The sequence below is a fragment of the Temnothorax curvispinosus genome, unplaced genomic scaffold (genome assembly GCF_003070985.1).
Source record: "Temnothorax curvispinosus isolate PA1 unplaced genomic scaffold, ASM307098v1 QBEX01012454.1, whole genome shotgun sequence".
NCBI classification, from domain to species: Eukaryota; Metazoa; Arthropoda; class Insecta; order Hymenoptera; family Formicidae; genus Temnothorax; species Temnothorax curvispinosus.
This window is the reverse complement of record NW_020222234.1, coordinates 973530-998406: the sequence shown is the minus strand read 5'-3', so window position 1 is coordinate 998406 and position 24877 is coordinate 973530. Positions and strand designations below refer to the sequence as shown.

Below are 24877 nucleotides of genomic sequence, written 5' to 3'. Positions count from 1 at the left end.
CCGAGGGCCCTTATCGAGTTTGCTCATCTCCAATCAGGTCCACCGCGGGCCAATGAATAATCCCGGCGATATTTCGCCGACGTTAAACCGCCATACTTGTGCCCGCATGGATGTCGTTACTCATCGTTCTGCCGTGCTCTCTCGTTACTTTGTAATTATTTTCTCAGCGAGGCTACCGCTGGAATTTGGCCTTCAACTCGAGAGACCATCAGCGCATTTATAAATCCAAATTTGGAGACTCGAGTCTTTTGTACTCGTGTACATTGTGTGGATTATATATGCAGATTTGAAGCGATCATGTGATAATTTAATGCGAAGGTAAATAGGATTATTTGTACTGCTAATTTATATTGGAGTAATTAAGTTGATAAATGTAATCGCGTAATTACGACTGAGGTAGCTAAAGAGTTGATTCTACGGAGCTTACTTGCGGTGATATATTACGTTGAATCCATTACGTTCAAATGAAACCTCGGGATCGCGCGCACAGAGCGATATAAAAACCCCGGTTGCTGTCTAAGCGTAACGCGATCGTAATCCCCGCGAGACAAATTGCGCGATTGTAATCCCCGCGAGACAGATTACGCGATTGTAATCCCCGCGAGACAGATTACGCGACTTCGCGGTAATGAACTTTAAGACGTAAATGAAAGTGTTACTAATGGTTCCCCGGCGTTTTATTTTATAACCTTGGATCGCAAGAGGAAGCCGAGATATAATTGCGATCGCGGGGACTTTCTTCTTTCGCCTCCGCTTCAACGGATCTGCGGTAGCCGCAGCGATATCGCGTAATTCCTGTTGCCGCTTCGCTCGGATTGCGGTAAAAAAAAAAGAGGTCCGAAAGTGCGCTTCCTGTGGTTGAGCCGGTGATCCAAAACTCAGAGGTAGTAAACTCGTGATCGTTCTTCGCGGGGTGTTGCATCCTTGCTGCTTGTTTTTATTTTTTTCGGGGCAGACCGTTCCGTGGATGTTTTTCCCTTTCATATCGAGAAGTCGTCTGGAATCCGCGCTTCACTAACTTTCTACGAAATCGATCTCGATATTATAAATTCATCCAGTAAAATAAGTTTCGAGTGAAATTGTGACCGCGCGCGTGCTGGATGTAACATTTCTGCCTTTGAACACTGCCCACTCTTATCGTTCGCATTTGCGCATTTGCCCGCATATGGTGAGATTATAGTGTTTCCGGAGTAATCATCGCGTAATGACTTTATCGCAAAATGGATCTGTAGTTGTGTGATCTTGCACTGTCAAGAAATGAGGACACGAAATATGAAAGCGCGAATTATCAGACCCACAATCGAACGATAAATTGCATAATTGACGACAAAAAGATACTATCTGCAATATTTAAAATTATTTTCTGTTAATCGAATTACTCGTTAACTTTTATAATTGACAACACAAATAGAAATCTTAAATTAGAGATTTCTTATCTTAAAAAAATAATTACATATGTTTTTTATGAGAAAATACAAATTTATTTTTACATATGCTTCCGTAAACAAATCGTGAATTGTGTTTGAATTAAAGAATACAGCATATTATGAAAGGATGCTGTTACTCTCTCTCTTTAATTATAATTAGGTTTCTGTAATTATTCTTAAAAACTCAAAAAGTATTTTAAGAAAATTTATAAAGAATATTTTTACTTTCTTCCATTGCACAGATTTTATTGGATCGATAACTCAGACGTCACATCGATCTCAAAGCCTTATCGAGTTTATCGGTCGACATTACGATGGTCGGCATAACGCAATCGCAGCGCCAGGTTTCACGATTCTCGATCGGTCCTTTGTCGATCCTTTGTGTTTCGTATTGGACGTGTTGTTTTCACGACGATAAGGCGCGATCACGAGGCGCCGCTGCCGCCACCGTCACCATGCCGTCGTCTTTCTTGGTGGACCAGACATTCTTGTGCAATCCTTTAAGACCTATATAAATTATATATGTGTATATATCCCCGTTCCCCTATATTGTCGTTGCAACATTTCTCTTTTTCTTTCTCTCGTTCTCGCTCTCGCTGTCCACCCTTTTCTCTCGATGGGTGTCGCGAGCGACTTTTATTGCCGGTGCTGTAACTTCAGTCGTAATGTGTATATATAGATGCCCACTTTGTCGCGACGACGCTTCGCACTCGTTTGCAACACTCTCGCCCGGCATGGAATATTGCGGTACACGTGGTCGATCGAGAAAACGCAATCGCAGAAGCGTGGTCGTAATTTGCGCGGGATTCCTCGCCAGGAGTAGTCATTATCGTCCTCTCTCGCAGACAATCTTTCCCATCCAACTGGCGTAGGATGCTCTGGCCCACTCACAAAACTCGTTTTCTAATTTGTTACGCAAGATAAAGAGATTATTTGGCGCTATTGCATATTGAAAATATAGAATTATATCACTTGAACATTTTTCGAATTTTTGTTTAGTTTTTTTCATTGCAATAGGATTCCTTTTATGCTAACAGAATGTATAAGTTTAAAAGATTATTACAAAGGTATGCAATGTTTTATTTAGACAAATTGCAAAAGACAGTTCTATAAATATAATTTCAAAATCATCAAACGTATAATAACTATATCTAGTATGAGAATATACACCAGATTTTTATTTTTAATAGAGATGCTTATAAATTAATAGTTAACTTATAAATAGTTATTTATTCGATGATAAAAAATTAAAATTTATTACGATAATATGTTATTATTAATGAACCATTTATATAATGTGGCATACTCTTCTGTCTAAATGTTCTAAATTCACATTGTTTTCGCCAAAGCAGCCGCGCACTTCTTTTGCGGAACTCGTAATTTCTTCCTGTAAGAACATCAATATACTTATTATTTCAAAGGATGGCGAATCGATGAGTGAATCACCAAACCCGGCACATTCTCGGATCGACGACGAGCGGAATGACTTGCCGGTTCCTGGAACGCTCTGGTATGCTAATTGCCAGGTTCGCGTACGTAAGTTCCATACGTGCGTATACGTGCGTGTTTCATGCACGCACGTCGCGTGCACATGCGTGTGTATCGTCCCTCCTGAGTGTAGAGTGCCTGGACAAGCACGTCGTTCGCAGTCTAAGCCGGCTCTTTCTATCTCCTCTTCTCCAGCGGTCAGTTGACTCCTTTTCCAGGGATAAATGTTAAGCCTCTAAGAGAGCAGAAGCTATAAACTTTCAGGGATTCTAAGTAGAGGTCTAACGTCTATAAAAATGCATTAGAGAGAATTGTATCTCTTTTCTTGGTATTTCTGTCTCTCTCTCTCGCGTACCCTAAAAACGCCCTTTTAGGCCGGTTTACAGTGAGTCGCGTCTCGGGGTCAGATGTTGGAATGCAGCCGATGATCCAATGAGAGAATTTCTTTCTCGAAAACGAATTTTCCTCATTGGACCATCGGCTACGTTTCGATTGCTCTCGACACAACTTACACATCCATTGTAGTCCCGGCCTAAAAACGGCTTTTAGGCCGTTTCCACAATACGTCGCTGTCAGGTATCGGAACGCAGCCGATGGCCCAATGAGAGAATTTCTTTTTCAAAAATTACTTTTTCTTATTGGACCATCGGCTGCATTCTGACATACGACTTATTGTGGAAACCGGCCTTGTTAGATCGTCCTGAAGGGTCCTGGAAGGTGGAGGGTGTGTCTCGCAATCGAGAGATTGAAAGAGTAGCGTTGTTGCTTCTTCTTCGTCAAGAAAAAAGTTAGCAATGAAGGACTGTTTGTTGATAGTGTTACTCCTAGCAATCGTGTCGAATACATTCGGGGAAAATCAGTTGATTGCTTGGACACGAAATAGAACTCTTTTGCAGCAGCCGCGTGTGGTCGAAATCGTGGAATGGCGTCAGCCAGTCTGTGTAATGCCTGCGAAGGACATTCCACCGTGTCAAATCCGGGTTGCAAACAACGAAAACAAGTATTCGGGGGCAAAGAAGTCCGATCAAACAAAACCAATTAAAGCCCCCGCTTTAAGTGATGCCGTCCTCTGGACAGACGACGGGATTATTAACGACAAAGAGACATTGCACAACTATGTTGTTCGAGCCTTGCTCGAATCCTCGGAGTTGGTAATCGACGACGTCGAAAAATTGGCGGACCCCGATAGGACTTCGAAGTTGCTCTTAAAAACGCCAGAAATAGATATCGAATGGCAACCCACCAGATGGAGCAAACGTTCGAGCAGATCAACTCAGAAACGTATTTCTATCCCCGGGATCAGACCATCGCAAACATACGTCACGAAGGTATACGACTTGCCAGTGACCGCCACTTTAGTAGCACACGGATGCTTGCCAGATCTCGACTTTCCTTTGTGCGCGGGCAATCAAGCGAGTCCTCCGCCGGAGATCGTTTTGAAGACCAAGTCGGAAGAAGACAAGTTAATTTACAAACTCAGAGAAGATTATAAAAAGATCGTATTTTTCGATTTGACACCTAGTTTTGAAAAGTTGAATAAGTTGCGTGATCCTTCGCGTGTGGCTACATTTCTCAACACGTTAATAGATGGGTCCTTTTATACTAATACATATCTTGTGCCATTGATAGATCTCTTGTTGCCAGAGAATTTTGACCTGTTTAACGAATTCTTGAAGAAAGAAGATGTGGAGGATTCAAAAGATGTGCAAGATCCCTGCGATAAAGCGAGAAAAACGAGCGTCCTTAAATTTCAACTTCGCATTATAGCAAAGGCTAACTATGCAAAAATGCTTGATGAAGTAGAAGCTTGCTTTCGATACCTTCGTACTAAACAATCAACGATGGGCATGAAATCACATGACGAAAGTACCACATTATCACCAAGGTCTCAGACCAAAAACTGGTTGAACACATACTTTCCCTGGATAGGTTAACCTATACATATCTCTGAAGTTAAGTGGAGCCGTCTTTGCCATTTGCTAATTAACTCTGTTCACATTATTTGTTAGATGATAAGTTTATACTTCAAAATATATTAATCGTAATATAGAATATAAGTCTTTTTCGCTACAAGTTCAGAAGTCGAGTGACTTAGTCGGCTATCAGTATCTTCCATGAAACCATTTAATGGCTTCATATCTTTATATTTTTTAAGACTATCCGATATATGTTCTTTCTTGATCGTGGTGCACCACAAATCACCGCGAATTCCATAGTCGATCTGTTTCCCTGTTTTCCATAGAATTTCTAATATTTCATTGTATTCTGATATTACTTTTAAATGCGTTGTACACTCGTTCCTTTGCTACTTTCGATAACATTATGAAATTAAAAGATAGTTTAGAACACAACGATTGTATGTACGATTCTTGTTACAAAATATTCTGGGCATAGGTACACATTTTATTGACATACATTTTTACTTTCTTATATATATGTAGGTATGTATAATATAAAGAATATATACATATATATATATGTGTATATTCTTTTTTTTTAATACGGCATTAAAGGGGAATACCCAATTAGAAAGTTCGAAAAAATTGATTGTTCAATTTTTGCATTCCAAGCAAGGTGGAGGACTTATATTATGGACCTGGAATCAATGATTCTATATAAGTTTAAAAATTTTCGCAATTTATTCATTGTTCAATTTTCAAACGCGTTTTTCTCAAAACCATGTTAAAAATCGGTGACCAAAATATCTCGGCAACCACTGAACCGATCAATTGGAAATTTATAGAGGTTATTCTATACATAATTATTTAGTCTTTGTCGTAGGATTTTTTTTTAAATGACTTAGTTTTTTTTTATCGGCAAAATAAACCCGAATTTTTCCCTAAAAATCGAACCCTTAAATTCAAACGCCCGCCATTTTGTCAAAAATCGATATTTTCAAAAACCCCTACGACAAAAACTAAATTATAGTGTCAATTTTAATAATCTTTTTGGTTTCTTTGATTCTGATGATTACAAATGAAATGGGAGTGGTTACCGCGGAGGACCTTTTTTTTGCGGCAGTCGACAGAACCCATGAATACTTCGCCAATATTGAATATTTTTTAATAAAAAAAATTTAACATATTCTTAAAAGTGTGTACTTTCATGTAGAAAAAATACCATAATTCATATAGGTTTCATTTAAAAAATTCACAAAAATTGCCTTTTTTTGCGCTTTTAATTGCAGGGTATTCCCTCTTAATTTGTAAGGCATAAAAAAACAATAATGGTATTAAGATACTTGGCTCTATATTTCTCAATTTTTTGTAATGATGACGTAAGATAATTTACTTATACGATAATTAGGATTATTATTCTGGGCATACACATTTTATTGACATACATTTTCACTTTCTTATATATGTAGGTATGTATAATATAAAGAATATATACATATATGTATATATTCTTTTTTTTTAATACGGCATTAATTATGTAAGGCATGAAAAAACAATAATGGTATTAAGATACTTGGCTCTATATTTCTCAATTTTTTTAACGATGACGTAAGATAATTTACTTATATGGTAATTAGGATTACTAATACAATATTATTTTATTACTGTCACAAAATTTGATAATATTACTATCAAAAGTATTGTTATGTTTAACGACGACAGAAGCAACGATCATATTATTGTATTACTTTCATTATTTACTACAGTCTATTGCTAAATTGCTCACTGCTTAATGCTAAAGAATTTTTTATTTTTATTTTTACCTATATCTCACTTTGCAGTCTTCCGTTGAGCTGTATACGTATGTACTCATTCTTTCAACATATTTTTACAAATGTCAATCTCTGTGAAATATAGGTTGCTGTTTTATATATTCCATATAATTTACAATGTGAACACATATTACATGCATTATAGATTTAATAAAATTATTTTAAGAAATTCTTTAGTAGAAGTTTAAGTTTGTCATATGTAATTTACATCTTGAACATATACATTGACAAATTGACAAATTTATACCCGATCAGGTACATTAAATTTATTAATTTTAAGATTTGTCTCTGTCCCTTCTGTCCGATATTGAAAAACATATAGAGGTGCGGAACTCACTGTAAAGGCGCGGTTATGGTATCGAGAATCCTGTTTTTCAACTCGCGATGTCCCGTCGCGCGGGAGACAAGTTTTGCTGGTAGACTGCCAGGGTGATTAATTCGATTCGCTAATTAAACGGAATAAATTGTCATTACACGAGAGCGACACGCTAGAAATGAGGGAATAGTAGACGTGGTTTGATCAGCTGGTTTCTTTTTAAATCGGTCGCTAGAGCCCGGAGAGAAGAAACGTGTGCGCAAAAAAGAGAAATGATACGGAAATTATACGCTCGTCTGTTACGGATATTCTCGTTTGCTTCGGCGTTGGTAAAAGAAAAAAAATCTAATTGATACGTATGATAATACGCGTGATTACTCAGGTGTTGTAACGTTCCTGTACGACGCACGGCGCGAGAAACCACGAGGATTCATCCGTGCGGATAAGAGAGCGCTCTTCATGGCAGCGATGCTATCATAATTAATCTCGAGGCGAGGTAGGACGTACGAAGTGGGCTGTGACAAATTCCCGACGGTATCGGCCGCAAGTAGCTCATTATTATCGCTACTTCTGCGCCCGGTGTTGTCTCTGCCGATCCTAATCGACGCCGATCTCTATGGCGGGTACCGTCGGCGTCGTTTCGCTGCATCACCGCGCGTGGAGTTGCATCTGCATGCAGTTTTATCCCGGACAAAGATACGTATGCACACTCGCGTCTTCGGGACGATCGCCCGGGGTGATCTCCGATCCGCGTGCGCAGATACCGGCGCCAGGGCATATTATCATTGCTTAGCCGGCGAGCGGCATTAACGTACCGATACAACAATGTTTAATTCATACTTCAGAGAACGCACGCACGCGCGCGACGGGACCAAAGACCCCACGGTGCTCGTTAAAAGAATCGGGAGGAACGTTGGAAATTTGTTGCGATCTAATAACTCCCGTGCGGGTGTTTAATCACTCTAAGAGACTAATTAAAGCCTGGAATGTGGTATCCGGCCGTTAACAATGAGACGATCGTTCTCAGGAAACGAGGCACCCGCTACGCGAATCTCACACGGAAGGGCGCCTTGACCTTCGAATCCGGTTCATGGACCTATTGCTGTTATTTTTAGCTATTAGGAAAGAGAGAGAGAGAGAAAGAGAGGGAAAGAGAGAGCATTCCCTAAAAGTGCTGCATATTGAACGCGGCCGATCTCTCGTGAATTATGCGGCACGAGTTCTCGGACTCTCCGCTGCCGGTGGTCATACTTATTCGAGGTCCGTTCGCTGGACGAAGATCCTTATTACAAGAAATAGCTTTACGAGACCCGGTCGCGTCATTAAGTATGCATGGCCCGACCGCAGGCACGACTCTGCGTCTCGAGACGTTCGCGGAGCATGGGACCTTTTAATCTCCCACCGATCTACCACGGTTCCACTCTTCTACGATTTCGTGATAACCGAGGAATCGTTTCTTTAGCTTACCTTTTTACTTGCGAATTTAAACGGTGGATGTATTTCCGTTATATTTTTTTTTTACGTAATTGGATATAACATTGAATAACATTGTTGCTGCGAATAAAATCTTGTCGTGAAATAAAATTAATGTGCGTTATAATTCTTGTGCAACATTTTTCATTTAGCAGTTGCAATGATAATATATCATCCGTTTAATGCGACATAATTTTCTATGCGCATATTTTAAGGTGACATGTTATTGCAATTCTTATTCGCATTTGGTTAATCTGCATTCGCGGGCATATTTTTATGTATGGGCATAAAAGTCTGACAATTTAGATGCACAAAATAAAGCATATTCATTTTTAAAATTGCATACATTAGTGATTAAATTTTTATATAATTGTTTCAAATAATACATACATACAGCTCAAATAATAACAATAATACTTTAAATGAGTTAAATTTTCGATTTAGCTATTTCGTGGTTATATATAGCAAAAAATTTGCTATTAAGAAAAAAGAGCGTATATGATTATTTTAAGTATAGAAATATCAATAGAATATATAAATATATTTATTCGTAGCACGTAAAAAATCTGAAGAAAGTAAATGTAATTTTAAAACAAAGATATTTAACGGGAATCTAAAGAAAGTGCAGCAGGATCTCACGCCTTTAATCGCGGCGATCAGACTGCGTCGCGTCGTCTCGTCTCGATCTCGTTCGCCGCTGCATGCATCTTTGAAAATCGAAGGTAAAAGCAGGGGACGACGTGCCAGGAGACTCGTGCATCGCAGTAGGTGGGGCGTGTGGTTCCCAGTGTAGCGTAGGTAGGTACGTCTTAACCTGAGATCAGCCCGGGCATCAGTAATCCCTTCTCTGCCGCAGCATCCGAGTGCGGTAACGGACGTAGCGCGCGAGTCGGAACGGAAACCGGCATAACACAAGCTCGCTGTGTCGGCGTGTCGTCAATAATCGCTCGTGGTCTCGTGGCAAGTGAACGCATCGCGTTGCATTCCTGCGCGATCGAACGCACCGCACTCACGCACTCGGAACTGGTCCCTCACAACGCTCGAGGAAGCATCAGCATCCCCGCTGCGATCGTTCACGTTGTTAACTTGACTCTTTGGAGCGAGCTTTCCCGAGATTCCGGAGCTTCGGAGTGGATGACAAGTTGTTGTAAAATGTCGCACGGACGAACGATTGAAAAATATGCTGCTATATGAGATCGGGCCGTGGAATATCTTGTAGAAACATTCCTCGTTGACACGTATATAGATACGAGTGAGTGGAAGTGAGTCGGTTGCTTATCATTATTTCTATACGTTTTGTAGTTTAAGAATTTTCACACGCGCGGTATAGTGTTCTAAGTAAGGCGTTTTTTTCCTTAATTTCCGGTCGTCGTTGACAGTGATTAATTTCTACTTCTGAATTAATGATGTATCCCCTGCCCGTCTATCGGTCGAACAATGTTACCTTGTGCGAACGTTCTTTCAATTACAAGCCGTCGTGCAATTTAATTGACAAAAAAAGTCCGTGTACATCGATGCACCGTATCCGATAATACAGCGCCCGCTGTTCGTCGCGTAGTCCGCTATTAATCCGTGCTCCATTCATGAATTGGTCATGGGGAAAGTATCGCGCACGGCGCGCTGCTTTCTGGGGCGTTTCACGTTCGATGACCCACAATTTGCGCAGCGCCCGTTCGCCCGTTATCGTCCTTCGCGTATCGCTTATCCGGGGAACATCCAGTATCATTAAACGAAGATATCTCTTTTCTCGACCGGCCGAAGACTTACGGCCGATCCTTTATCGACGCGGTCCCCTTCCCTCAGGCTACAAGCGACGTGCTTCGTCGAGAAAAAAGTGTTACGGACCGGCTTCGGAGGATCCTTCACGGATTGCCGGCGAGATACCGATCGCGCCACTCTCGGAGGGCAGCGCGACAGGTACTCGAGAGTTCGGTTTTCGACGTTGGACCGGTCCGCCGCCAGAACGCTCGTCCTCCGGCGGGCCGTGATGACTTTTCGAGGTGTTCCCCGCAACGTCGCGGTCCCTCGCCGGAAACCGTGCTGTGTGGTCTCTTAAAAAAACTTTTCACAGAGCCACCGAACAAAGCGGAGAGTGCCGCCAGTGCTATAAAACGAGAGAAAAGGGGGAAAAGATAGACGGAAATGAGAGAAGGTGGTGGCACGACTCAAAGAAAGGGTCTCCCTCTCGTCCTCTCGAGACGCCTGAAGTGATTTACGCTTCGCCAATGGCGTCTTTTGTCTACCGAACTACCTGTCAGCCGTGTTTGATTCTCGCAATATATACTACGCGCACCGCGAATTATATTGCGATCTCGCTGCCGCGACAATAATTCACGGTACCGAAGTGACCGATCAGAGACACGTTTCATTTCTTCTCCCGACGTCGTTAATGTCTCCCGCGAATAGAGCGTACCTATTCTATACCGGAAATCGCCGGCTGTCGCGAGTTTTCCGGCAGGTAAACTCTGCTTACTACGTCGCGCAGATAGTTCGTTGGATAACGAAAGTGGCTCGATCGTTGCATCGAGTGAGTATGACGTAGATAATCTCTGGAGAAACTCGTGATTTGTGTGTACGGGCAGCGATGGATCCGACTGATGCCAATGTGATTGGGCAATGTAACGACGCAGCAGCGGTCATTTGCATACTCGTAATTTCATCTCGATGATTCCTAGGTTTCGAAACGTGTTTTGTAAGAGGGGAAGATCTACTTTTTAAGAATCATAATAGAGTTACGAGTATGTAGGATCAGAACAGAGTAAATATAAAATAATTAGTTCTGTTTCTGGTTTTTTACATCTATGATTATAAGGTTTGACGATTTTATCGTTTTTATCGAAATTACAAATGGTTCTAAAAGGTTGCTTTTCTTATCCCGTGAGAGCGAGTAATATCGCACGATACCCTCTTAAAGAAAAAAAAGGTAAGAATTATTAAAGCACGTCGCGCGTGCGATACAAAGAAGTGTCTCATAGTGCCGGATCGAAAGGGTGACAACATCCGCCGGCTCAAACAATAGTTCTCATTCTTGCTGAACGCTGTTTTGTAAACGGGAAAAGCGAGCACCGTGAAACCGTCGCGTCGAGAGCGTGTAAACGTCTGTACACGTGTAATTAGTTTTCACGCTCGTGCATTGGCACTGGAATAGCTTAAACAGCCGTCACATAAGTGGTCCTGTTACATGCGGCCTTATCTTATCGAGAGAACGCTGTGTCATGCATGATAGCGTCTCTTGCTTCGCTTCGCGTTCCTTGAAATTGCTTCTTTAATCCTCCCCCCTCGTAAATAACAGCCGGACGGGAGGAGGGAGGAGGACGACGAGACTTGATGGCGTGCATTAGGGTGGAGTCAAGCTTTAATATCGCTTAGATTATATAGGATGTCCCTAGAACCTTGGAGACACTTTATTGCAGATGTTCATCCGTTAATTGTCAGATAAGACCCTTTTGCGATTAGGTATGATCGATCACTTTGACTGACGAAGATAAATGACAAGTCTATATATATACACAATTAGTCTAAAATAAGCAATAATGTAGAGTGTCTCACTAATTAAAACATAATAAAAATTTAACGTCATAATTTTTAAAACTTCTAAATCTTTGTTTCACAAGTATATCAGCTATAGCAGTGTCTCTATTACGAATTTACTTTAAAATATAATTTATTTCAAAAAATCTAAATATACAAAATTCGCTTAAAGATGTTTACTATATGACAGCTACATAAAAATTAAAAAAATAGAATTTTTGTCAATGGATAAACATTAATTTTTTCCTGTATCAGTGAGAATCTTTGCATTCGGTGCAGCGAAAGAGAGCCTGTCGATAGTTATCAGATTGGAATATGGATACGATTGCAGAGAGAAAGAAGCATTTTATTTACGAGATCGTCGACGTCCTTTTATAAGTCCGTCGACTCGAACGGTATCCCGTTTTCGGTACTGCGTGAAGGGACAGTTTCATTTTATGGGCGACCGGCTGAACGTTCTCACGGGAGAACTTTGCCAAGGAAAAATGTCGTCGGGCCGTCGACCGTCGTGTAATCGCCTATAAACAGAACGAATGCAATCGATTAACGGGCGGCGGCAACATAAGAGATAAAACTTGGTTTCTATCGGAATCGGAGATGGCACCGACGTCTTTTTTTGCACCGCAAATTAGAACCCGCGAACAAACCGGCAGACCGTCGTAACGAGCGTCTGTAACCTGTAATCTGTAATCCATAACCCGTAATCTGCACGATCGCAATCTGCGGTTGTAAATTAGATTTTCAACAAAACTCTCGCTCCCGTGTAACGACGTGCGAGTGATACTTTACGAGCTCGAACGCGTATCGCGAATGGAATTCTTCTTTAAGAGCTTAATCTGTAGAACGCTTTCGGCGAATAATTTGTATAGAACGCGATATATCATTTTCATATCGACTCAATTGAGTCATTTACGTATCTATACAATTATACACGCAATCTAACGTATAGCTGCATTCGGTCGATGAAAAGAAGCAATGAAAATAGATACGCCTATTATCTGAGAACTCTACACGCGGAGTATTTTACAAGCGCACGAGCCTCTTGACAAATTATTCGGAAGAAAGGCTCGAACGAGTTGATGGTATCGAGATTTTAACATCGCGTCGGCCTCGGCGGTAATACTTCCTCGGCTCGCGGGCAAATAAATCGTAACAAACCTGGCCAGCGAGAAGCCGGGGCAGCCCTTCTCTTCTCCGGACCGGAGTACAAACAAACCATGTATCTTTATTACAGTAATAACTATAATCTCGGCTCTCTCTCCGTAGAGAGACCCCTTTCCTCCGTGTATATGTTACACACCGGGCCGCGCAGTCCCTTTCTTCGTAGCTGCGTAATCAGTTGGCGTCTACCCCTGCCTCTATATACCGAACGCAGTTCCCTCGCTTTGAATCGCTTCCATCGATAGACGTGAACTCGGTAGTAGAATGCAGTCGGGACGCCATTAGAGCAGACGGTCCCGATGGACTCGCTGATACCGGAAGTTTAATAGCGCGATTAATGGAAGCCCGGTTTTATCTAAGTTCCCGAGTTCGGCGAGTCGCATTTTCGCCCATCGTTCCTTCATTTCTCGAATCTTTTCTAGAATTGGTCTTAGAACGAATAGAGAACTTAGATACTTCTTTGCGCTTGGATATCAACTCTTTCTCCTTTACTTCGGAGCCTCTCTAATTAGAATCTCAATTGCTTTAAGGGAGAAATTACATACCTAGCGCGAGATATGTAATTTCGCGCGCATATCCGCCTTGATTACCGTCTTATCCGCGAAAGCGGGTTGCAAAAACGCAGGGACTTCGTTATACGGTCACACGGAGGATATCGAGAAGTTAAGGATTGCGTTGTCCTTATGGGCCCACTCGTTAAGACATTCGCGCCTTTTAATGACCAGGACTGTATGCGCAACGGGTTTATGGCCAAGGGAATGTCGTACATGGTGCGGAAGCGCGAGAAGTCCGCTCGTAAAATATGATGCGTATCTTCTTATTAGGAGTAAATTGTATCCTCATTACCTCGTGCACTTCTTCTTGGTGTACGCCAGGCACTTCTCGTCACGCCGACTTGTTCTTATTTTGCTGTTTAACTGCGATCGGGGTGGTACCGACCAATCGGCGGCGCACCTGCAACGAGATATCCGCAACGATACCGATAACTGTCGCGTCGCGATGCATTCGCATGCCGGTCTACATCGGAATGACATTTGTCTCGAGCATCTCGTACCGATCTATTTACTATGACGTCCCGCAAGAAACTCGTCTGTAACTCCACGCTATTAGGAATCACCGTTGTATCGGAGCTGCACGAATTATCTATTTTATAGATTGGATCAAATCGCTGTACCATTTTGTGAAACGACATTTCTGCGACACAGGATATAATCAATCGAAACGTAACAGCATGCAGATATATGTATACAATATTTACGGACGGGTAGATTTATTCTTTCGTAATAAAATTGTGAAAAATATTTGCGCCATTAAAAGTATAGTTATACGTGGAAGTTTGCTTAAATTCTGTTGATTTTCGTGCGACGTGCACAGATATTAATCTTCGAGGACTACAGCGTTAATAATTTCTGGCGTGGTTAAAATTATTACGGTTCTCATATTCCGCGAGTTGTAAGTTTGACCAGAAATATAAACGCGATACAAATGCGCGGTACGAATGTTCCGAGCATTTAACGAATTTCCGGGCATTTAAATAAGGTCATAAATTGAAAGCAATATGGAGTTGCCAGATTTTTACCGGACTACGTAATGCGGTCCGTTGATCCGAATGCTTATGTTATGCAGACTCATGCCGGTATTATAATGGCGTAATAAAAGCTTTAACTAGTTGCCACACACTGAGCGTTTCACTTCCTAAGCGCGTTAATGATTATGACAAAAACGTTATTTTCTCGCACGCATAAACCGACAGTCAATACCATAACTATAATTCACCCGTCATATAATGTTTGCCTTCATCAATGTTTATGCAAATTGCGGAGTTATAGTTGCATGGAGAAATTAGCATCAACTGTGCTCTATGAGATGACATCAAGTAACAGTTTTCACCCGTATAATAATAGCTTTAACGTAAATGTCAATGTATATTGCTTTTGACCTTTATGTGCGCGTAGAAACTGTCTACTCCTTATTATCAGTGATAATTGTCATCTTATGTGCAAATGATTAATTTAGAAAATTGGTGAGACGAACTATGACATGCACTTTAAAAGCCATTGCTCGTTTTTCTTTAGCCTCAATTGTCATTTCCCATCATGATTTTTTTTCTACTCTTCCATATCGGATCATTGTGCCGAGTCTCGTTTGCAGTCTCATCTTTTCTGCGACGAGGGGGATGAGAGATCGCGGTAAGAGTAGCCCTTGGCGGTGCGATTATTCATTGTGACATTGATTACGCGCATGGCACACATATATGCCGGCCCTACCATCGATACCTTTAGCCGTCCAGACGAATTTCGGTTCCTACCTTTTAAATCCTATCCTTTAAATGAGCCCTTTAAACTGCGATCACACGAAGTAATCTCGCAGCATGCGTTACACCCTTACGGTCTCTAAAAAAATCTCAAATAGCTCATGAATATAAAGTATTCCAATTTGTCTCCCCAGATGACCAACGATCGACGCGTGGAACACGCTCTATTAATCATCGGCTCGCGATTTATACATGGCGATATTACGCCCGCGACCCGCGACGCTTAGAATTAAGTCCCGGGCGAATCAATCTTCCGACAGAACAAAAGTATTATATTCGCTGGTGCGTGCGCGCTATCTCCGCTTCAGATTTTATTCACGATCGGTACTTGGTACCGATAAATCTCATCTCACAATGTTCCCACATCTCGTCTCCCCGTTGACTGATAGCGTGCTGTCACGTTCGCGTTCAACTTGACAGCACGCGCTTGTGCGGTATCGGGGAATTCGATTCGACGAACGATCTTCCGAGTTCTTCAGGGATCGACTCGGAGTAGGACGCAGGTCGCAAGAAAATGATTAACAGTTGCCGTTTATTGATATACGACGGACATATGTGACGTGGCAACTATCATCATGAAATTATTACATTGTTCTTTTAAAATATGGCTCGATATTTTAAACAGGTTTACATAAATATAACGGAATAATTACATTTCAGGAGTAATAACGTTCGTAGCATTTTTTATATTTCTATGAATTGACTGTATTATTATTATAGATTTTGAAAAATTATTTTTTACTCATAATTTTTATATTGGTAAATAGAGATCGCTCTGTTTTTTTGCAAAATATAACGTTACTGAAATATTAATATCTTTTTCATATTTTTCCACAAAACGAATTACACACATATTATACATATATTAAAATCAATTGTACTGTTACGAGTGAGATATAACATTTTATCTCTTTCCCCTCATTCGTCACTCTCAATATCCGTTGCAATGACAATTGATATCTAAATTACTACGTCAATCAAAATTGATCACATCGACAACCGTCCATGCGCATTTTATGTACGTTACAATTCAATTGACAGGACATACGTCGTGCGAAACGGAAATCAAATTTTGACCGATAGCGAATCGCGGATTCTCGCGTGGGCGACCCGCACCGGCGCGGCGATCGACCGCGTCGAGCCATTAATCCCGGTCGGGTTCGCGGCCAGTACAGATCGGAGAAACAAACCGCTTGTCCCATAGTGAGATGGTATCAACGTCAAAGCGCGAAAAATGGTCGGACGAATAAATCGCGCGTCGAACCTCACACTGCACAGTCTCTCTCGAACGGCGCCTCGCTCTCCTCTCGATTGTTCTCTGGGTGCGTTCCTTTTGGACGCTCACGCGCTCACACGCGCTGTAAGCATCGCTCTATCTTCGTTTGATATTCGATGTGCAACGAAGATAGAATGATGCTTACAGCGCGTGTGAGCGCGTGAGCGCCCAAAAGGAACGCAGCCTCTATTGACAATCAATCCTTTCCAACTCCATGGGGGACGCCACAATATCATAAAGTTCTTTCCTGATCAATTTCCTGGGAACCATTTTAGCTACATCGCAATTTGCTTTATGACAGTCGAATTTATTAGCGCTTTGTGATTCGCGTGCGATCTTGTTAATTGACTGCAAAAAACGTTTGATCGTACGTACATAATTAATATTTAATTATATAATATATAAATAAAATGTATTTTTTAAAATATAGATATGGCTACTTTTATCTATTGCTTTGTTTCGACATTTATTATTCTCTATGTATGGCAATAAGGATTAATTTGTAATATTATACGTTGACTTCAGTTACCAGAAGCCTGAACTTGTATCTGTCGTGAACATCTAGGCATTCTAAACCTTCGCGGGTTAATTGCTTATGTATATACCTAACACTTCCAGATGTGCGGGTTAAAATTAGGTGTTAATTTTGCTCGTTAGATCGCGGTCGAGAGGCATCTCGTCGAATATTCGTGCTGCATTCACCGGGAATGCGCGTGCGTCACGTGGACGAAGATAAATTGCGGAGCTACTCGTCGAGGGTGAAACTTTCAATTAATCGCGCTTTGAATACCGGCGACGAGTCCCTCTGTCGACAAATCGGCGACCGCGCCATTTCGCTTTTTAATCACTCTCTTGGGCATCTCGAAAATTCAAATTAACCATACGTCGAACTCGACAAACTCGATGAATCATTAGCATTCTTCGAATTGTTAAATTGTTTGACTTCTCGTAAGTTACGCACCCATTCCGCGCTTTAAGAATTCGTACGAATATCTGACGGACGCAGTTTGCGTATCTATTCGCGCCGCGTTTCAACGAATCACTGGCGAAGCATTTCAGTATTTTACGATCGTTTCGAGAAATGGCAAAAATCGCACGCATCAACGCGCATCAAGTGTGACGTGTTGATTCGTAACGCATGCGATCGGCCGTAAGAAAGTAGCATGCGAACGAACCGGCGCGGATAGTTCTGTCATCGCGAATAAAAATTCGGGTCTCGGCAGCCCTCCGAGCTAAGCGATCGTGTTCCTGGTTCGTCGTCCTCTTTCCTTTCGTTCGCCGTGCCGACAAGCCGTGTGCCGCCGCGAATCTGGGACGATAAAACGAGGCTCGCGTCCCGAAACTCAAACGAGGCGGCGTCGTAAAACGCAGGTTTCAGGAAGGTACGTCGTTACCGCGACGAAGGTCTTCATCGCGAGGTGAGAGGAAGCGCGAGGAGAATCGTGCGCGTCTCCCTCGGTATAAGGTATCCGCCCGAATAAAAGCATCTCTGCGGCAAAAACTCGGGATACTTTCGATCGAATTAGCTCTCGCGTGCACGGTTTACTTTCGCGTGTACGCCCAAGTAATTAAGCGAAATACGGAGATACTTATGACTACTCGACGCGATAACAACGTTCTTTTTATTGATACACGAGATAATAAAATACGGGATGGATATCTAATTTAACCGAGATTTCGATGCTTCATGTTCTAATAATTTGATGAAGATTTCTTAGAATTTTAATTATCGTTTTAAAGAGAACAATTATTAACTGAAACTATATTAAAATACTATGTTTAAGTAATTGCATGAATCACATGATTGCAACGGTTTAGGGATTAATAGACCTTATCAATTTTATTTTTTATGCATTTTCGGGTATTTGTCATACAATGATTTGATTTAATGATAATTTCTTTCAATTTAGAGAATATAGAATGAATTAGATGTATCTCCCTTTCATATATACAACGCCAGAGTTTCTCAAACGGTTCTCCAATCAAATAATCACCATCGAGATACGCCTTTTCGTGCGTCAAGCGACGATTTATCCGAAAGGCTATTCAACCTATTCAACTCTCTTGTGCATATATTGTGGACCAGGTGGTCGAACGCGTCACCCACTCCCACGTGCTTGCGGTCCGCGTCATTCTTTCCTCCAAACGTTACACGGTATCGGTAATTGGCCGGCGTTGTAGCCGGCGCGGCGGAGTCATAACGACACCGTTCGCGGTCTCCGGGGGTATCGAATCGAACACGCCGCGTTTTCCATAAGCGATAAGCGATCGCGCGGGTCCACGCGCGCGTGAGAAGATGCGCCGCAGATGCGGAAGCGTCTCTCGGTACTCTCGGTAGAGAGCCGCGCGCGCGCGCGCCACGACGGAACCTAAATACCTATCGCCCGTTAGGCGTGCACGCTCGTGCGCGCGTTTGCACGCTTTGGCGTGTGGAGGTGAGATAAAACGCACGCGGTCCACGTCGAGGTCGCGACGCGTGAGATCGCTGCATGCGGCAGAGAAGAGAAGGTGCTGGAGGTGGAGGAGGCTCGATGCAACGTTCGTTTGCACGCTCGCACCTGACTCACCTCACCTCGCGCGCGCGCATACACACACACCCTCACGTACACGTGTTTACGGTATTTGATCGTCGTTCACTTAGCACGGCCCAGTGACCCGTATAACCTAAGGTCTGCTTATGATCGAAGAGATTTCCGTGTATCTTTCCCTTAACGGGACGATACGAGAGCCAGTGTTGCATCTTACGAGGATCGTTTCGGTAGTAATAGTCGAGCGGCGGCGTGTCGAATTCATTAAAGATATTCAAATCAATGCGAGTGACTTTTTTCGTGGGCGCATATGATTTTTTCCACTTTACGCCGACAACTCCGCAGTTCGGTATCGGAACCGTGTTCCACCGCGAGACGAGAATTAGCATTAATGGCAAAAGGTCTTAGTTCTTGTAATACTTTCCATGGTGAATATTTATAATCTCACGAGTTTGTAGGACCTTTTGAAAGTTCATTTTGTATGGATACATTGGTGTTCTGTTTGAAATTCTACATTGGGTTTTTATTCGTGTCAAGCAGTATTGTCAGAGATGTTGCAATAAACCCAGAAGCTTTAGAAAATCGCGTACAATTATATTGCCAACGGGATCGAGCGAGAGTCAAAAGGGAAGGGAGGAAAATGTGGCGATAACGAGGTGCTCATCGCACACGTCTCGCTTCCTTACGATCTCATGGTTCTTACGATTTCTCTCCGGAATGTGCGACGTCGAGACTGATCGCCTTCGCTAATGTCGATGAATACAACTCGGGCGTGAGATGATTTATAACGTTAATTTTGTAACGAGCGCGAAACGCACGTCGCTTCTTGGCACGTGGTTTAGTTTTTACTTCCCACGTCGGTGCTTCGCGCGCCGCTCGATACTTTCGATCGATACGAGATGAGACATGAGTCTTCTCGCGCTCGAGAGGGGATCTGAAAAATTCGTAATTGGGTTGAGCGTCACGCTCCGGCCGCGTCGCGCATGAAATATTCGTACGCCCGTTTTAAATACCGGCGGCTTTTAAATGCATATAATTCCCGGATGATGATATATTATAATCTTTTTATGGCCGCCGCGGAGTGTGTACATTAGTTAGCGCGTGATTTAACTTTCATTTCCCACGTTTGCCTCCCCGACCGATCGATAACTCAACGTTCGGAGTCGAGTAGTTGCAAAAACGTCCGGTGTACTCGTCTGATGTATCTGCATTTAGTAAAAAAAGAAAACCAAACTTTCTGTGTGCTCCGTGATCCGTGATTATTCTTTTTCGCAAATGATTGACTACGAATGAGCAGTCCATCCTTCATCACGTGATATTCTTGCTCTTAATTTTTTTTTTTTTAGATAAAATTTTATATTGTCTTTTATTGCATAATATCACTTTTTATTAGAAAACTGTTTATTAGAAAATAAGGACATCGCATGATTCTTATTTTGTATTTCTTTCACATATTTATCGTCGCGTGCATTTGGCGAAATGAAACACTCGAGCGTTTGAGTGGACACTGCACGAGACATAAATACCATTTCTAATCTCTACAATGCACATCGCGCGCGTATCCGTTTTTCGCATATTTACCTAGAAATCGCGGCGACGTGCGTGATTCTCGGGCGCGATCTATGCGTGAGATAAATCCGTATACACGATCAAAAGCCGATACGCGAAATTCGCTGTCCGCTCCCACATCGCCGTCCCACAGACAAGCGGGTTTGCACACTCGAAGGATCCGCGTACGTTGTACGGAGCCGTATATGCACGACATTCGATCGGCGGCTCACCTAACGCGGCCCAGTGACCCAAATAAGCCACGGTTTGCTTATGATCGAAGCGGTTTCCGTTTCTCCTCGGGCCCAATCATGCTCCTTCGAGAGGGCCCACCTTCTTCCTCGCAGAATCGAAGTCCCCTTCTTAATTCATTTCTGATGCTCGTGTGTATACAGCTTCTGTCTCATATCTGCAAACATCGTCAACGCGAACGTCCGTTCATCTTCATTTCATCTCGGACGCAATCTTGCGTGTGATGGTATACCTTTAGATAATACATCTGAATGACATTAAAGTACCGTTTCGGTTTCTTGCGAGAAACATTCTAAGACTGCGCAAATCGGCGATTAAGCAGAAACTTTTTTTTTTATCTCGACAAGAAGAAAATAATTAAATTTTTAATAACGTTCTTGTCGCACAAAACTTTATTTCAAGTTTAATTCTAGATGCAACAGATCGTGAAAATATACTCTTTTTCTTCTTTTCTATTTCTTTTTTATTCAACGTTTTCCTGACTCGTCTCGTCCACTTTCCTTCGCGGTACATTCTCCTCCAGCTGCTGCCGTTAATTATCCCCGCGTATTTTTCACTCGTTGGTGCGTCGTGGTGGGACGATTAGCCATTTATCACGCGCGACGCGCACGTAGAAGCGATCTAATTATCGGCAAGATCTTCGACGTTGCGCGTCGTCGTCGTAAATTCCCTTCAAGAAACACGCTTTGGTCCACGACCGCGCATGTGTGTGACAGGTGAAACGACCGCGACAGATATAAGATCGTGACATCGAGCCAGAGATCGTTTTTGAATCAGATTATGCAGATGAGGCTAGTCTTCGACTAGGAAAAAGGACGGGAAAATCGGTAAATAGAATTGTGAATTTATCTTATTCCTTGATCGCAATTTTTGATTGAATCGATATTTTATTCTGTTCAATGGAGAGTAAAGGCCATTGCACGTAACAAAGTTTTAGTCATAATCGTAAGGTTGTAAGAAAATAGACCAATCACAGTCGATTATTCTCCTCGCGCTTGAAGAATAATCAAGTGTGATTGGTCTATTTTCTTACGGCCTTACGATTAAAACTAAAACTTTGTTACGTGCAATGGCCTTTACAATAATAAGATTGACATCTGTTATTTAGAACGTCTTGATGCATTTGGATCCAGTTCCAGGGATCTACGTTGTTGCAAATTACTCTTGTCGCTTTTGACAACCTGCTTCGTACAAGTTTCCTGCTTTTTATCGCCTCTTTCCGTTCGCGAATGCCTAATTAAGACAAGTGTCCGTAATATATTTTGACGTTTCGGAGATATATTGGAGATATTACATTCCGCACACTCTTTTTTTCATCGTTAACTGTTCAACGGCAGAAATGTAGACCGTACAAATCATCGTACGAACGATTAATATTTCGACCAGAGCGAGTATTAAGTCGTCATAAGTCATAAGCAATAATTCCCCCAGCGATACGTCGTTTGTTTGAAAGTTCTGGAGCATGACGGTAAATGTGGCAATACCGAGCGAGAGCGCGCGCGTTTGACATGGACCGATCGTTATCGGAGGATCATTTCTGTCATACGATTGTTCGATTACGTCATAATGAAGACCGCATTGCGATTGCATAACGAGCAATATTGCGAGCATCGGTAGGGATCTTCTTGCAGGAGAATTGCGTAAGACGTGACTAATCGTAGCGAGAGTCGTCGATCTCTAGTACAGTATTGTCTTGTTATTGTCTGTTGCACGAATTGATAATCGAAATGGATCGAAAAATCGACATATTCTCGGCGATAGTCTACGCGCGTATCCCGTGTGTGTTATTGAACGATAATTGCCATAAATAACTCTCGTGTGAAGCTGTGAAGTCAGGGACAGCTGCGCTGGAAAGCCTTAATTATCCAGCGAATTCGGATGCGCGGCGATTACTCACTGTCCAGGTGTACTAAATACCGTCACTTTTACACTCAGGCAAAGCTGTACGCGCTGTTCTCTGAGAACAAATTCATGTTTTAGCGCGGCTGTTTGATACAAATCCGTCCATTGTTACGAGAATTCTATTTTTCCATACTTAGCGTTCAACGTTAACAATGCGAAAGCAACGCACAGAAATTTTGAAATGTTTTTACTTCGCGAATGTAGTATTCTTGAAGGAAAAGTTGCGGATTCAAGAGAGAGGGTACAAGATAATTGTTATGTCCAATGTGTAAATTATGTCTTCGGTTCCTTTTAAGACCGGTTACGTCTTAAAGCATTATTTCACATGTATGGTCTTGCCTGCGACTTATTCGACAACTCATTTGAAAGAAGGAAGCATAAAGCAATTGCAACTGAAAGATAGAGCATCAATTAACAATAATGTCTTACTACATCATCGCTTTTATTTCCGAAACTAACAGTTAAAAAATAAACACGATGAGATAAAAATAATCCAATGTCTTATAAATGAACTAAATATTTGAAATATATTTTCGCGCTCTGAGAAAAGTTTATTGAAATCAGTTTCTATTAATAATACATATGAAATGTGCAATATGTTTCTCTAACTAAATTTAAAAACATTTTTAATTAACTAAATTGCTCATGATAATTGCTGATATTTAGTCTATATTAATGACATTTTAGCAATGTAAATTAATATATTGTTTGTTTTTTTAAATTACAGGTACTATCGTGGCTTTGCAAGAAAGGCGAGGATATTCTATCGAAGCACGCACAGCACATAGCGACGAACTTGACGTCGGCGCGTTTTCACGAGCGAGAATTCGAGAAGTTTTACTTCACGTCGATGGTAAGTAACGTTGATTGTCCCATAACAGTTAATGGAATCGAAAGGAGAGCCCCAAGAGGAATCAAGTCGCTCTTCTCTAAGAGAAGATTTCACTTTTTTCGCGACCCATTGAGCCGCCCGTCACGCTTCGATGCGAAAGAAATTCCGTCGTGGAGGAACCCGAAAGGTGGCTGCTGCAATAAGCGCGAGATAATAAAAGATTCCTTTGTGACAGGCGGACTGTTGCAAAGACCCCTGCCAAGTGTGCGCACTTCCTCCTTTTTTATTTATTTCTGTCAGCGAAATGAAGAAATAACGCGGAAGGAGTCGTGAAAGACGCCGAAAAAGATGGAGGCAAAAATGATTATTTCTCTCGCATCTGTAGACTTAATATGGTCAGAAAGCGCGTTCTTCAAATTGAAATACGCGAAATAGGGAATGGCGCAAAATAATGAAGATATTCACTTTAGCCATACATTCGTTTCCGCGCGGAATGTTTGTGCAATTTAAAACCATAGGATTAAAGATAGGATCTTAATTCGTTGCGCTTGAACGGATTTATCTTTGGCCGATCCATTCATGGAAGTTGAGTATACTTTTCGAAATACTGCTTTTTGTTTAGCATTAATTGTTTCTCAAAAACAGTTTTACATGATTTACGTGATTTGAGAGACATGCAGCGTCAATATAAGACAGAAGGTGGATATTTATTTATAAAATAAGATCAATGTGATTTTTAACAAGTTACCAACAATATGATTTTTGTCCGAAAATTTATTTGTACCGTCAATTTATATATTATTTTGTAATATATAAATGTACTGATATACCTACATATATAACTTGTTCTTAGAAAAAAACAGTGAATATATTTAATTGAAAATATGTAGTTTGTTATTAAAAAATTATCACAATTACACTTTCAACTTTTTTATGTTTTCTGCTCTAATTTTATAAATCTGAAATCCATGAAATCTTATATTTTATTATTTAGAATAATAAAGTAAAAAAACATTTTTTATATTATTTTTTAAAAGTTGCATTTGATGGTTCCTGAAATAAAAGATAATTTTCAAAATATATGTTTCTGAAATTGATA

General features: G+C 41.5%; 1 protein-coding gene across 3 annotated transcripts in view; it reads left to right on the top strand.

Annotated features, from left to right (window-relative positions):
- LOC112462483 overlaps window positions 1–24877 on the top strand; it is a 291597-nt gene that overhangs the window by 219950 nt on the left and 46770 nt on the right. For all 3 annotated transcript variants that reach the window (XM_025028281.1, XM_025028283.1, XM_025028282.1), the window contains exon 13: window positions 23674–23799. In XM_025028281.1, the coding sequence (XP_024884049.1) occupies window positions 23674–23799 (126 nt within the window). The remainder of the gene's footprint in view (window positions 1–23673; window positions 23800–24877) is intronic.